The sequence below is a fragment of the Oncorhynchus gorbuscha genome, linkage group LG14 (genome assembly GCF_021184085.1).
Source record: "Oncorhynchus gorbuscha isolate QuinsamMale2020 ecotype Even-year linkage group LG14, OgorEven_v1.0, whole genome shotgun sequence".
Taxonomy (NCBI): Eukaryota; Metazoa; Chordata; class Actinopteri; order Salmoniformes; family Salmonidae; genus Oncorhynchus; species Oncorhynchus gorbuscha.
In genome coordinates, this window is record NC_060186.1 from 12,826,484 (window position 1) to 12,842,142 (window position 15,659).

The 15,659-nt window shown below is 42.8% G+C and overlaps 1 protein-coding gene across 4 annotated transcripts in view; it reads right to left on the bottom strand.

The window, feature by feature from the left end:
• The window catches only part of LOC123994457 (synaptotagmin-1-like), a 215,048-nt gene that overhangs the window by 24,555 nt on the left and 174,834 nt on the right, over positions 1 to 15,659 (bottom strand). For all 4 annotated transcript variants that reach the window (XM_046297068.1, XM_046297065.1, XM_046297066.1 and 1 more), the window contains one exon: positions 2,819 to 3,002. In XM_046297068.1, coding sequence (XP_046153024.1) covers positions 2,819 to 2,975 — 157 coding nt within the window. In that variant the 5' untranslated portion in view covers positions 2,976 to 3,002. The remainder of the gene's footprint in view (positions 1 to 2,818; positions 3,003 to 15,659) is intronic.

Consider the following 15,659-nt stretch of genomic DNA (forward strand, 5'->3'; position numbering starts at 1 on the left):
GGTAAATCTGTTATTTTTCATCTGGAATGATCTCCAAGGCTCTCTAAAATTGGATGAATTGGTGCCACTGGGACAATTCAAAATGACTGAGGACCTTTTTACTGAATAATGTTTGTTTTCTATGATTGTGTTTTGCTTTTAGTGTTTTGATGTGAATATTCATGTAATATTGATGCATATTATTGATGTGTATATTCATGGGTATTGTTCAAATCAAATTGTATTTGTCACGTGTGCTGACAAGAACAGGTGTAGACTTTACCGTGAAACTCTTACCCAACAATGCAGAGTTAAAAAGTAACATTGATGTACAGTATATTTTGTATATTATTGAGTATAGTGTACATTTATGTGCACTGATGTCTATTGAAGTGATGCTCAACTGAGAGACACAACCACTGTCAGTGTGGCAATAGAGCAGGATCAGTCAAATTGGTGAGACACAGAGTAGGAATAATGGAAGCTAAAGGACTCTATTTCATTGCCTAGTTTTGGGGCAGATTTCCATACTATCTCAATGTTTCCGGCCACAGGGCAGAGGCAGTCTGAGGGAGTTGGAGCGGTTATATTTTTCACCATGGGTGAGGTTCATGGGACGGGCCCATAGTAATCAGTCACGTGGGGTCTGCCTCGGGGAACAGGGGGAGCTTCCTGCTTGTCATCACATTACCCATGGTCCTCTGAGGAGATACGTGCCTCCTTCCATCATTATACAAAGGATCTAATAGACTGGCAACAGTAGTGGGCGGGGGGTGATGATGTATCAGGGTAATAGGCATGGCAACACAAACTAATATATTGTGACAGCACACTGTTGGTCAATTAACCTTGACATTACATGTTGTTATGCCAACAAGAGCAGCACCCCCAGTCCTTGCCCTTTCCCACTGTGGGAACAACAACAATGACAGTGTAACAATAGCTGCAAATGGGGTAGGATGAATATGTAACAGAAAAAATAATGTTTGAAATGTATGTGTGTGCATCTATCAGTTACAGATACATGTCAGTACTTACACACAACAAGTAGGTCACATGGGGGAGAGGCGTTGTTCCATGTGGTGTTGCTTAATTGTTTTTTAAAACCAGGTTTGGGGGTTTAAAATACTTTTGAGAAGGGAAAATGTATCAAGAAAACACTGAAGATTTTTGGAGGGATGAAATTCAACTCCATTTGAAAAACCGCCACTTCTAGCAGCAGCAGCCAACAGATGGGGCTGAAGAGGAGCTTCTGGCTTGGAGATTAATCCATGGATCTTTGTTAATGTCACAAGGCATTCCACTGAGTTATACCAGAGATACAGCACAAGATGCCCAACTCTGACAACACCGTGCATTCAGCTTTACCTCCAGGAGTCAAGTCTTATAGATATAGATTTCTATGTAGAAATACCCACAATTAATCATTTGCTATGGCAATGAATTGTTTCTGTCTTATTCATTAATGCCCTGTCCCAATACTGGGAGTAGCTGTATCGATATTCCCTGGCACAAACACGTCGTTGGGCATTCATCAGGCTGGCAGAGCTCGGAGCGGAGCTGCTCGTTTTCTAGTTCTGACTGAGTGCTGGAGCAAAAACTGTAATTTAAGCTCTACTATAATGGAGTGGCTTTTTCGGGGGCTGCTTTCAGATAGCATCTCTGTCTGAGGCACACCCAACAACCCCTTATTTAGTCGTTGTCCACATCACACAATGTGATAATTAGGGAGAGAGGTGGTACATGGGTTGTTACAAAGCCTAATGGGCTGGTTGCCACCGTGCCATTGCCAAATACAGACAGTGAAATGAAGGAAAGACCGGGTGTTTTGGAAGGGTAACACAACTCCATTGTGAGAGTGCTGAGGCACCAGGTTAGCTGTTGCTGGCTAGGATTGGGGGGGGGGGGACATCAGAGTCACCCCCCTACAGTGTCTTCATTATCATTATGGCTTCCATATGCTCCTCAGTGGTGCTAATTTCATTGGATCGCCCAATGGCTCCAACACACTTCTAGGAAGTGTTTGTCGCTTGTCAATCAATGAAAGTCTATCTCTGGTCTGATGGGGTAAAGTCCAGGGCAGCACATACTGACCACGGACTACTGTCTAAAGCTTCTACGGCTTTATTTCCCAAAGCAAATATGTTGTTGGTTTTAAATGAGCCTCCCCAGACGCAAGATAAATCTCTAATCAGGCTCCCTGCGCTATGAATGTAGGACAGCATAATAAAACAAGTGGCGTCATTCACGTTGGAGCTAAAGCAATAGAACCTCTCTTTTTCACGGGAGCCGTTTCCTGGATAGGTTGGGGTTTGGGATAAACAAAGGATGCTGCTGTCCCAAACTAACTGCTACTGTTCCACAGACGTTACAGGCAAAGACAAGTGTCTCCTCCGGAATCACTGGGTGGAACATTTTTATATAGGAGTGATGGGCTCACAGTTGGTCAGGATTCCAACATGCTGTAGTCGTGCCTCCTGTCGGGGGAGGGTATTGATGGAGGGAAGAAACACAGGGTGCCCAGCAACACAGACAACCTTGGACATTAGACATACTCAACAAACAAAACTTTCAAAACAATGCTGTTTGTTGTCTTGTCACCTCAAATGCCAAATGGGTTTCTAAAAGTAGTCACAGTACTTCTGAGTAACACCATTAGTCCCTATCCACAATCAGTGATAATGGCCACTTGTACTTTGTTGATTGCAATTAGTCTCTAAAGAACAGATCCAAGGGTGCTTTGAGGAATCTGTGAGACGTCTATAGGAAGTAGCTACTCAACCAATTACCACTTTGTCACCAGGCAGGTTAAGGGACACCAACCACTAATATGACTCACGTGGGATTTTGTTGAGCTCGTTCATGAACTTGTTCTTGAGCTTGGAGAAGTCCTCGCTGGATCCGGTGCCGGGGATGTCGGTAGCGTTGGCACCGACCGTGGAGGCAGTGGTGGACATCGGGGCCGCTGCCAGGGCTTCCCTTCGACTCTCAGCCATGGTGGTGCTGGGGCAGCCAGGCAGAAGCTGGAGGAGACATGGAGAAAGAGTTGAGTTTAACACACCTAATTTAATATTGCTTCCACTGTACATAGAATAAATAGATACAGAGAGAGCGAGGCAAATCGAAGGTAGAGCGAGAGAGAAGGAGAGACAGTGAGAAAGAAAGACAAAGAAAGAGAGAGTCAGGGAGGATTAGCTGGTTGTGACAGATGTCTGCCAGGGACAGTTTTCTCTGGCCCTGCTATAGATGAGTGAGTGGAGCTCCCTCTGTGTGACCATTTGCTGGCTCAGCCTGAGTAAACACACCTGGATCCCACAATTATCCTGCAGGGTTCTACCAGCAGCCCTAGGCAGATGAAGTTGGCTTTCACACTACACAAAGGGTGTGTCCCAAATGTTGGGAATAGGGTGGCATTTGGGACATTCACAAAGCCTCTAACAACTCCACTTTCTACTTTAAGTGTGGACTTTTATGCTGTTCTATTCTAGTCATGCAAATGGATTCCCAGGCATGTGATTGGATTGATAACAAATATAGTATTGCTAACCCTTATAGCGTGCAAGACATAGAGATAACCCACTATTACCCCACTGTGCACTTCATATAAACAACCAGCAGGAAGCCAGGTGTGTTTACTTTGGATTCATGTCTCTGTTACAGGAACTAGGAACAGCAATTTTTCATTTCATGTGTGTAGGTGTCTGTTTGCTAAGAGGTGCTGGGCAGATTGTCACCAGCCGATGCTGTCACCAGGGCGACGGCAGAGTAAATGGCCCAGATAGCTGTATTCGGGCTGTAGTGACGCAGGCTGAGAGTTTCAAGTTCCTTGGCATCCACATCTCCAACAAACTAACATGGTCCAAGTGCACCAAGACAGTTGTGAAGAGGGCACGACAAAACCTATTCCCCCTCAGGAGACTAAAAAGATTTGGCATTGGTCCTCAGATCCTCAAAAGGTTTTACAGCTGCACCTTTGAGAGCATCCTGGTGGGTTGCATCACTGCCTGGTATGGAAACTGCTCGGCCTCCAACCGCAAGGCACGACACAGAGTAGTGCGTAGGGCCCAGTACATCACCGGGGTCAAGCTTCCTGCCATCCAGGACCTATATACCAGGCGATGTCAGAGGAAGGCCCTGAAAATTGTCAAAGACTCCAGCCACCCTAATCATAGACCGTTCTCTCTGCTACCGCACGGCAAGCGGTACCAGAGCGTCTAGTCCCCCAAGCAATAAGACTCCCGAACATCTAATCAAATAGCTACCCAGACAATTTGTGTTGCCCCCCAACCCCCCTTCTATGCTGCTGCTACTCTCTGTTAATGTCTATGCATAGTCACTTTAATAATTCTACCGACATGTACATATTACCTCAATTACCTCGACACCAGTGCCCCCGCACATTGACTCTGTACCAGTACTCCCTGTATATAACCCCGCTATTGTTATTTTACTGCTACTCTTTAATTACTTGTTATTTTTATCTCTTACTTTTTCGTAGGTATTTTCTTCGCAGCATTTTTGATTAAGGGCTTGTAAGTAAGCATTTCACTGTAAGGTCTACTACACCTGTTGTACTCGGCGCATGTGACAAATAACATTTAATTTGATTTGATACATACAGTTGAAGTCGGATGTTTACATACGCCTTAGCCAAATACATTTAACTCAGTTTTTCACAATTCTTGACATTCAATCCTAGTAAAAATTCCTTGTCTTAGGTCAGTTAGGATCACCACCTTATTTTAAGAATGTGAAATGCCAGAATAAAAGTAGAGAGATTTTTTATTTCAGCTTTTATTATCACATTCCCAGTGGGTCAGAGGTTTACATACACTCAATTAGTATTTGGTAGCATTGCCTTTAAATTGTTTAACCTGGGTCAAATGTTTTGGGTAGCCTTCCACAAGCTTCACACAATAAGTTGGGTGAATTTTGGCCCATTCCTCCTGACAGAGCTGGTGTAACTGAGTCAAGTTTGTAGGCCTCCTTGCTCGCACACACTTTTTCAGTTCTGCCCACACATTTTCTATAGGATTGAGGTCAGGGATTTGTGATGGCCACTCCAATACCTTGACTTTGTTGTCCTTAAGCCATTTTGCCACAACTTTGGAAGTTATGCTTAGGGTCATTGTCCATTTGGAAGACCCATTTGCGACCAAGCTTTAATTTCCTGACTGTCTTGAGATGTTGCTTCAATATATCCACATAATTTCCTCTCCTCATGAAGCCATCTATTTTGTTAAGTGCACCAGTCCCTCCTGCAGCAAAGCACCCCCACAACATGATGCTGCCACCCCCATGCTTCATGTTGGGATGGTGTTCTTCGACTTGCAAGTGTTCCCCTTTTTCCTCCAAACATAACGATGGTCATTATGGCCGAACAGTTCTATTTTTGTTTCATCAGACCAGAGGACATTTCTCCAAAAGGTACGATCTTTGTCCCCATGTGCAGTTGCAAACCATAGTCTGGCTTTTTTATGGCAGTTTTAGAGCAGCGGCTTCTTCCTTACTGAGCGGCCTTTCAGGTTATGTCGATATAGGACTCATTTTACTGTGGATATAGATACTTTTGTACCGGTTTCCTCCAGCATCTTCACAAGGTCCTTTGCTGTTGGGATTGATCTGGGATTGATCTGGGATCAATCTGGGATTGATTTGCACCTTTCGCACCAAAGTACGTTCATCTCTAGGAGACAGAACGCGTCTCCTTCCTGAGCGGTATGACGGCTGCGTGGTCCCATGGTGTTTATACTTGAGTACTATTGTTTGTACAGATGAACGTGGTACTTTCAAGCGTTTGGAAATTGCTCCAAAGGATGAACCAGACTTGTGGAGGTCTACAATTTTTTATTTTTTTTCTTGGCTGATTTCTTTTGATTTTCCCATGATGTCAAGCAAAGAGGCACTGAGTTTGAAGGTAGGCTTTGAAATACATCCACAGGTACACCTCCAATTGACTCAAATGATGTCAATTAGCCTCTAAAGCAATTACATAATTTTCTGGAATTTCCCAAGCTGTTTAAAGGCACAGTCAACTTAGTGTATGTAAACTTCTGACCCACTGGAATTGTGACACAGTGAATTATAAGTGAAATAATCTGTCTGTAAACAATTGTTGGAAGAATTACTCCTGTCATTGCCAAACAACATAGTATTTTGTGGAGTGGTTGAAAAACAACTTCCGACTTCAACTGTATATTTATATATTGCTCCATACTACTACAGTGTATAAAAACTATAATGAGGTTGTGAAACAAAAGGAATTTCCAACGTGCCCTGTTTCATGAAACTAGATTCATAATACCGTAGATGGAAGAATGTATAGATACTCTATGAGTCACTAGATGGCAAGGTGATCCGATTGCTTTGTAGGTTCACTGAGTGTGTTTATGGGAGAAAACATATAATCCAATTGAGAGTGCAGTGTATTCACAGGATAAGAGTGTTAGCTATTGCTAACTCACTTTAGAGGCATTGACAAACCTGATAGCAGGGTGTGGTGTTGTTCACTCACTTTGCAGGCATTGGCAAGCCTGTTAGCATGAGGTGCTGTTGTTCACTCACTTTGGCTTTGCCAGCTGTTGTATGGGAACACACTGTGAACGCACGAGAGGACTGTGTTCTCCAGCTGTGTTGTCAACACGTATTTAATGACCCTGGCAGATCTGACAAAGACATCCTTCAGGGTGTCAAACACAAGCCACGATAATGACAATTTACCATAATATACACCTACAGGCTACTATATAAAGGGTATACAATTGCATTGATGTGTTCTAACGCAGGTTCTAACTTGCCTTGAAACCCCCTCCCTGAAATATTTGCTAATTGCTATGAATGAACACAGCAATCAGTGCTTCTGTGAGCCCTTTGACTCTCCCCTCTAGTTCAAGGTTCCACCTACACCTTCATGTTCTCCCTGCCTTCCCTTGTCTCCCTTTGAAAGGCAGCATCGAGGTTAGTGTGGGCGCTGAGCTGTGGAGAGGCACAACGGGCCACGACAGAGACACTTCAGTGCAGGCAGGGAGAGGACTTTCGGAATATAATGCCGCTCTCAGGTGAGAGTAGGGTATGTGGGAGGAGGCATCTTCTCTTCTATTGCAGATAGGATTGATCCCGTGGGAAGGGAATGGAGGGCATGTATTGTATTGTAGGCTTCAGGCGTGATGTTTTCATGTTTGTCCACGTCAGACTCCAATCCGAAGGGCCCTAATGCACACCTGCTAGAGTTTCCCGCTCTCCTGACAGACGTGAGTGAGTCAGACAGAGGCTGAACAAAGAAGCTCCACCAAAGGGCTGTAATTACAAGAAACCCTGAGCAGAAAACAGCCCCATTTAGGAACACATTTGCATTGTGGGAACAAGAGAGACAATCTATCCACTTAGAGGCCAGATCAGGGTGGCGGGGCCGTCATTAAAGAGAACATCTGACACCCTGGAACAGTAGGGAGATATTTGTAACACGCCCTGATGTTTGATGGCGCTCCCCTGTTGGCCCCTGTGAACAGTACAAACCCACCTACCAGGTGAATGACCCATTGAGCCACTTTGTCCTCAGCACAAAGGACCTAGGCCTCGATGCTAAGCTGATGTGACAGAGCTGAAACAAGTCATTTATCTATTTTGACTCAGTGCATTTCTTATTCATACACCCAATTATTCAAAGAGACACAGCGGCTGATGTCGAGACGCAGAGACGTGATCAGATAGTTTTGTTCCTCTCTCAAGGTCAAAGCACCAAGTGATGGACGCTATTGGCTCTGTGCCTATAGACATTGCTCCGGGAGAATGAGTGGCTACATGATGTGGTAACTATATAGTACAGGGGTTGATATCACTGTTGTATTAATGCATCACCACAGGTGTGTTATAGAAAGACGTTCATAAACAAATGATCATCAAATGCTTAAAGGATTTACTAACTTGGGCCTGGTTCAAGGCGGCCATTTTAATGTTCTCTTTGAGCAGATGGTCACATATAAAGTGTAAGACACCTTGGATCATTGTGACATCACTGTCAAATGCATTATGCTTGGAGAGAGAATGTTCCCAGGCCTACTGTGAGTTGGAGACCACCCTTGGAGACAGTGATGCTTCTCAGGATCATTCCAGAATAATAAAGGGTTATTCTGTCTCAAATTCTATGTTTTCTTGTATAAACAAGTCTTGTATAGAGGCTGAACACTCTTGTGTGGCAGGTGACCCACTAGAACATGGAGTAGCATTCTGTTCTGGCTGGATGGCAGCTAATTTGCCTCTGACCTTTTCCCTTTTCCATGGGCTGTCATCGCCATAGCGATCATATCTCAATTTCAACAATAAGTCAATACCTGCCCTTTCAATTGCCTTTATTATAAACCAACTTCAAGCCAAAGCTAAATAATACATTACAGAGAGCATGTTTAATGATGCATGCCGATCAAATTCAGAAATGCCCTTTTAAACACAAAGCATCAACTTTGTTATAATGAAAGCATTTCCTCTCACAGTCATGCACCAGCACGCCTGCTACAGTATGTTCCACTGCTGAGGCAACACGTCAAATGTACCTAGTCTATGAGATACAAGGGAGATACAAGGCCAGCTAAAATATCAGGACACCAAAGCCTGGAAATCTCTCAAATCAACATGCCAAACAAAGATGGAGGATAATGGATTCAGGATAGCAGACAGATTAAAACAAGACCAGCTGCTTTTCACTTTCAGTCGTTTTCCTCTAAGCACACCTGAGGAATCACAGAGAGTCTGAGTTTCTACTTTCCCTCTTCCATCTCAAACGCTCATCCCTCCCAAGGTGTGTCATGCAGGTGTAAGAGCCCTACCCAATTACAGGACGGCTAGATGGCTTAGCAGGGCCCACATCATACCCCGTGCCTGGCTGGCGGCGCCCCAGACCAGACCAACTCCTCCTCACAACCCAGCCCAACTCTAAATGGGTCAGCTCCCTCCCTCCAGCTCCCTCCCTCCATGCCCAACCCCCCTACTCTGCCCTCTCCCAGGCGCAACACTGGCCATGCTGTTTATGTTTAAAGATAGAAATGGAGATGCTGTATAATTATTACTACTAGAAACATGTTCTTTAAGCTACCATCAAGGTTTAGGTTTGAAAGGGGTGCTGCTTTCATTCTGGGCCTGTTCTGCAGGTTTTCACATTTTTGCCAGGACTCTCAGCGGGCAGTGTTTTGGACCAGGACTCTCAGCGGGTAGTGTTTTGGACCAGGACTCTCAGCGGTCAGTGTTTTGGACCAGGACTCTCAGCGGGCAGTGTTTTGGACCAGGACTCTCAGCGGGTAGTGTTTTGGACCAGGACTCTCAGCGGGCAGTGTTTTGGACCAGGACTCTCAGCAGGCAGTGTTTTGGACCAGGACTCTTAGCGGGCAGAGTGTTTTGGACCAGGACTCTTAGCGGGCAGAGTGTTTTGGACCAGGACTCTCAGCAGGCAGTGTTTTGGACCAGGACTCTCAGCGGGCAGTGTTTTGGACCAGGACTCTCAGCGGTCAGTGTTTTGGACCAGGACTCTCAGCGGGCAGTGTTTTGGACCAGGACTCTCAGCGGGTAGTGTTTTGGACCAGGACTCTCAGCGGGTAGTGTTTTGGACCAGGACTCTCAGCAGGCAGTGTTTTGGACCAGGACTCTTAGCGGGCAGAGTGTTTTGGACCAGGACTCTTAGCGGGCAGAGTGTTTTGGACCAGGACTCTCAGCAGGCAGTGTTTTGGACCAGGACTCTTAGCGGGCAGAGTGTTTTGGACCAGGACTCTCAGCAGGCAGTGTTTTGGACCAGGACTCTTAGCGGGCAGAGTGTTTTGGACCAGGACTCTCAGCAGGCAGTGTTTTGGACCAGGACTCTTAGCGGGCAGAGTGTTTCGGACCAGGACTCTCAGCGGGCAGAGTGTTTCGGACCAGGACTCTCAGCGGGCAGAGTGTTTCGGACCAGGACTCTTAGCGGGCAGAGTGTTTTGGACCAGGACTCAGCGGGCAGTGTTTTGGACCAGGACTCTCAGCCGGCAGTGTTTTGGACCAGGACTCTCAGCGGGCAGAGTGTTTTGGACCGTGCTGTTTGAGGAATTTACAAGGCTGTCAAATCAGCCGGGCTCTACATCCATTGGAGATGAGAGGGAAAGCTGAAGCCAGGGAGCCAGAGCGACGAGTATTGCCGTCAATTTCATCAGAGAGGAATCAAAAAGTTGACTTTCATGTGAAGGACATGAAAAAGAATGGGAGGAATATCCAATGACAGTGCGCCTTATGTGTAGAATCCATGAGTTAACTAGCCAGTTCATGTTGAATTATGTCCATTTAGCAAAGAGTTAAATGTCAATTGCTAATTGTCACAAACTATTCAGCAGCCTCTCCATGTCATTGAAGTCAATCTAATTGCAATCACTGAATACATTGAAAGATGCACTGTGGGGCAGTGAGTCAAGTGATCTTACTTCGGACCATATACCAAATGTATTTTTCTTTGTGACTTGATGGGATAAAGTCATTTTGCTGCAGGCATAGGCTTTTAAGGTTAACTTAATAACCTCTTATAAAGGAAGAAAGAGAGACACACTAACTGAAGGACTACTGTCATCCATCCCCATTGCAGATTAAAATCCTGCTTCAGATTCAATTCCCAAAAAGAGTGGCTTAAAACCACTCACTCAGTATTTGAGCTGCATGTAGAGGGAAGCCATTTTAGAACGACATCCAAACGCTGGAATGCAAAATGTAAAATGTGCTGCTATATCCAAGAATGAAGGAACTTAAATGTATTGAAGACAACTACCAGTACCAGTACCAGTACCAGATCAATAATGGATCTATATACAGGGAGTACCAGTACCAGATCAATAATGGATCTATATACAGGGAGTACCAGATCAATAATGGATCTATATACAGGGAGTACCAGTACCAGATCAATAATGGATCTATATACAGGGGAGTACCAGATCAATAATGGATCTATATACAGGGAGTACCAGTACCAGATCAATAATGGATCTATATACAGGGAGTACCAGATCAATAATGGATCTATATACAGGGAGTACCAGTACCAGATCAATAATGGATCTATATGGAGTACCAGATCAATAATGGATCTATATACAGGGAGTACCAGTACCAGATCAATAATGGATCTATATACAGGGAGTACCAGATCAATAATGGATCTATATACAGGGAGTACCAGTACCAGATCAATAATGGATCTATATACAGGGAGTACCAGATCAATAATGGATCTATATACAGGGAGTACCAGTACCAGATCAATAATGGATCTATATAAAGGAAGTACCAGTACCAGATCAATAATGGATCTATATACATCCAGTACCAGTACCAGATCAATAATGGATCTATATACAGGGAGTACCAGATCAATAATGGATCTATATACAGGGAGTACCAGTACCAGATCAATAATGGATCTATATACAGGGAGTACCAGATCAATAATGGATCTATATACAGGGAGTACCAGTACCAGATCAATAATGGATCTATATACAGGAGTACCAGATCAATAATGGATCTATATACAGGGAGTACCAGTACCAGATCAATAATGGATCTATATACAGGGAGTACCAGATCAATAATGGATCTATATACAGGGAGTACCAGTACCAGATCAATAATGGATCTATATACAGGGAGTACCAGATCAATAATGGATCTATATACAGGGAGTACCAGTACCAGATCAATAATGGATCTATATACAGGGAGTACCAGATCAATAATGGATCTATATACAGGGAGTACCAGTACCAGATCAATAATGGATCTATATACAGGAGTACCAGTACCAGATCAATAATGGATCTATATACAGGGGAGTACCAGATCAATAATGGATCTATATACAGGAGTACCAGTACCAGATCAATAATGGATCTATATACAGGGAGTACCAGTACCAGATCAATAATGGATCTATATACAGGGAGTACCAGATCAATAATGGATCTATATACAGGGAGTACCAGTACCAGATCAATAATGGATCTATATACAGGGAGTACCAGTACCAGATCAATAATGGATCTATATACAGGGAGTACCAGATCAATAATGGATCTATATACAGGGAGTACCAGATCAATAATGGATCTATATACAGGGAGTACCAGTACCAGATCAATAATGGATCTATATACAGGGAGTACCAGATCAATAATGGATCTATATACAGGGAGTACCAGTACCAGATCAATAATGGATCTATATACAGGGAGTACCAGTACCAGATCAATAATGGATCTATATACAGGGAGTACCAGATCAATAATGGATCTATATACAGGGAGTACCAGTACCAGATCAATAATGGATCTATATACAGGGAGTACCAGTACCAGATCAATAATGGATCTATATACAGGGAGTACCAGTACCAGATCAATAATGGATCTATATACAGGGAGTACCAGATCAATAATGGATCTATATACAGGGAGTACCAGTACCAGATCAATAATGGATCTATATACAGGGAGTACCAGATCAATAATGGATCTATATACAGGGAGTACCAGTACCAGATCAATAATGGATCTATATACAGGGAGTACCAGTACCAGATCAATAATGGATCTATATACAGGAGTACCAGTACCAGATCAATAATGGATCTATATACAGGGAGTACCAGATCAATAATGGATCTATATACAGGAGTACCAGTACCAGATCAATAATGGATCTATATACAGGGAGTACCAGATCAATAATGGATCTATATACAGGGAGTACCAGTACCAGATCAATAATGGATCTATATACAGGGAGTACCAGATCAATAATGGATCTATATACAGGGAGTACCAGTACCAGATCAATAATGGATCTATATACAGGGAGTACCAGTACCAGATCAATAATGGATCTATATACAGAGAGTACCAGTACCAGATCAATAATGGATCTATATACAGGGAGTACCAGATCAATAATGGATCTATATACAGGGAGTACCAGTACCAGATCAATAATGGATCTATATACAGGGAGTACCAGTACCAGATCAATAATGGATCTATATACAGGGAGTACCAGTACCAGATCAATAATGGAGCTATGTACAGGGAGTACCAGTACCAGATCAATAATGGATCTATATACAGGGAGTACCAGTACCAGGTCAATAATGGATTTATATACAGGGATTACCAGTACCAGATCAATAATGGATCTATATACAGGGAGTACCAGATCAATAATGGATCTATATACAGGGAGTACCAGTACCAGATCAGTAATGGATCTATATACAGAGAGTATCAATACCAGATCAGTGTGCAGAGAGGTATTTGAGGTAGATACATGAAGGCAGGGTAAAGTGACGAGGAATCAGGATAGATAATAATAAGACTCATTTACCTTAATTTAACTAGGCAACTCAGTTAAGAACAAATTCTTATTTTCAATGACAGCCTAGGAACAGTGGGTTAACTGCCTTTTCAGGGGCAGAACGCCAGATTCGTACCTTGTCAGCTCGGGGATATGAACTTGCAACATTTCGGTTACTAGTCCAACACTCTAACCACTAGGCTACCCTGCCACCCCAATAATAAAGAACAGAGTAGCAGCAGCAAATGATGAGTGTAAAAGTGCTTGTCTAAGTGCATGTGTGTGCAATGTGTGTGTGTGTTTGTGTTGTATCGGTCTGCGTGTGTGTGCGTATGTAGCGTGCGTGAATGTGTGTGGCTTTTGTGTGGGATTGTCAATATAGTGTGTGTGAGTGAGTGTGTAAATGGTGTGTATATATCAGGGGTTCACAAACCTTTTCTGCACACAACCCCGAATTGACACTAGAAAATGTAGGGGACCCCAATTTTAAAAAGTATTTTCCCTAGTTAATGCTGTTTGATCATATTCACTCAATTTTGGGTCTGTTATGCCGTCCTAAATCAAAGTAATGACATGAAAGTGCATTAAAGGCCTTTAGCTGACACTAAAAGGTTGTATTTTATATACTCATTTGAATATCTTTATTTTTATTTGTTTGATAAGACCTCATTTCAATTTCAGGGACCCCGACACCAAGTTTGGGAAACACTGGTATATATAGTCTAGTGAGTGTGTATACAGTATCATGTGTATATATAGTCTAGTGAGTGTGTATACAGTATCATGTGTATATATAGTCTAGTGAGTGTGTATACAGTATCATGTGTATATATAGTCTAGTGAGTGTGTATATGGTGTGTAAATATAGTCTAGTGAGTGTGTATACAGTATCATGTGTATATATAGTCTAGTGAGTGTTTATACAGTATCATGTGTATATATAGTCTAGTGAGTGTGTATATGGTGTGTAAATATAGTCTAGTGAGTGTGTATACAGTATCATGTGTATATATAGTCTAGTGAGTGTTTATACAGTATCATGTGTATATATAGTCTAGTGAGTGTTTATACAGTATCATGTGTATATATAGTCTAGTGAGTGTGTATACAGTATCATGTGTATATATAGTCTAGTGAGTGTGTATACAGTATGGTGTGTATATATTATGGCTTAGGGGTAGAAGCTGTCTAGGAGCCTGTTGGTAAGCAGGAAGGTAATAATAGTGTTGTAATTGCTTTGTCAAAGAACAGATGAGAGAGAGAAAGAGAGAGAGAGAGCGAGTGTTTGTGATAAATGCTCCAGCCGGGATCGATAGTCTGAATCAATGGGATAAAGTGCTTTTACTACACACCAATACAGAGGAGGGGCCCAGGGCTCTTCAGTCTGTTGTCTGTCTGTTATGGTGGAGGAAGTGACAAAAAGAGTAGCTCCAACAGACTCACTTAATACAACTCTGATGGCTACTGTATGAATCCACTTGACCATCTTTTACAGCGCTTCTTAACACCCATTAACTACAGTCCAACTGCGACTGTGCAGCCGTCCATCATTTCGCTGCTATCAACAGGTGCTTGGTGGTTTCAAATTCATTCCCGTTTTGATTACAGCTGAAAGCTCAGGACATTCCGACCATTGAAAGTAATCCTCAGCGAGACACTTGCAATTGCTTTACAGACACGGATAAACGAATAATCAGAGTGAGAACACTGGTTTTGATCTGAAGGGAACACTAACGGAACACTAACAGTGTAATTACAATAAATGAAATGAAATAAACCAAATGAAAGCCTGTGTTTGCATAAATAGTCTAGAGAAAGGTGGCGCCACATCAAACAGTTAAGTTCACTATATTAAATCGGGGAGATATTCATATGGAACATACCAATTAAAAATATTAAAGTAATGCCCCCTCTTCAAACCCCATTCCATTAATGTGTGAATAGCTCGCCTGCATGATCAAACAACACAATGGTTTTAGTGCTATCTTCAAGGAAACAGGGGGACGTAACAAAAAGTTGTGTATTTCAGAGTTCTACTTCATCCAAGGCTTCATTACCACCTAGAGAGGAAGCTTTGAAAATACAAGAAAGTATAAACAACAGATTCAATGTGCTGTACATTTCTCCCCTTCATTCTTTAGATACATGTACTGTATTCACTGAACGGGAAACATAACATGGCCATGTACTAAATATTAATGGTGAATATCCTTACTGGTGTTTCGTCATTAGAGAATTGCATGAAAAGTCTGTATCTTGGATTATGCTTTTTGCCTTTCAAACAGTTTCAGACATTTCTTAGAAGATCAGTTTGGACAGCTGACATGCAGCGC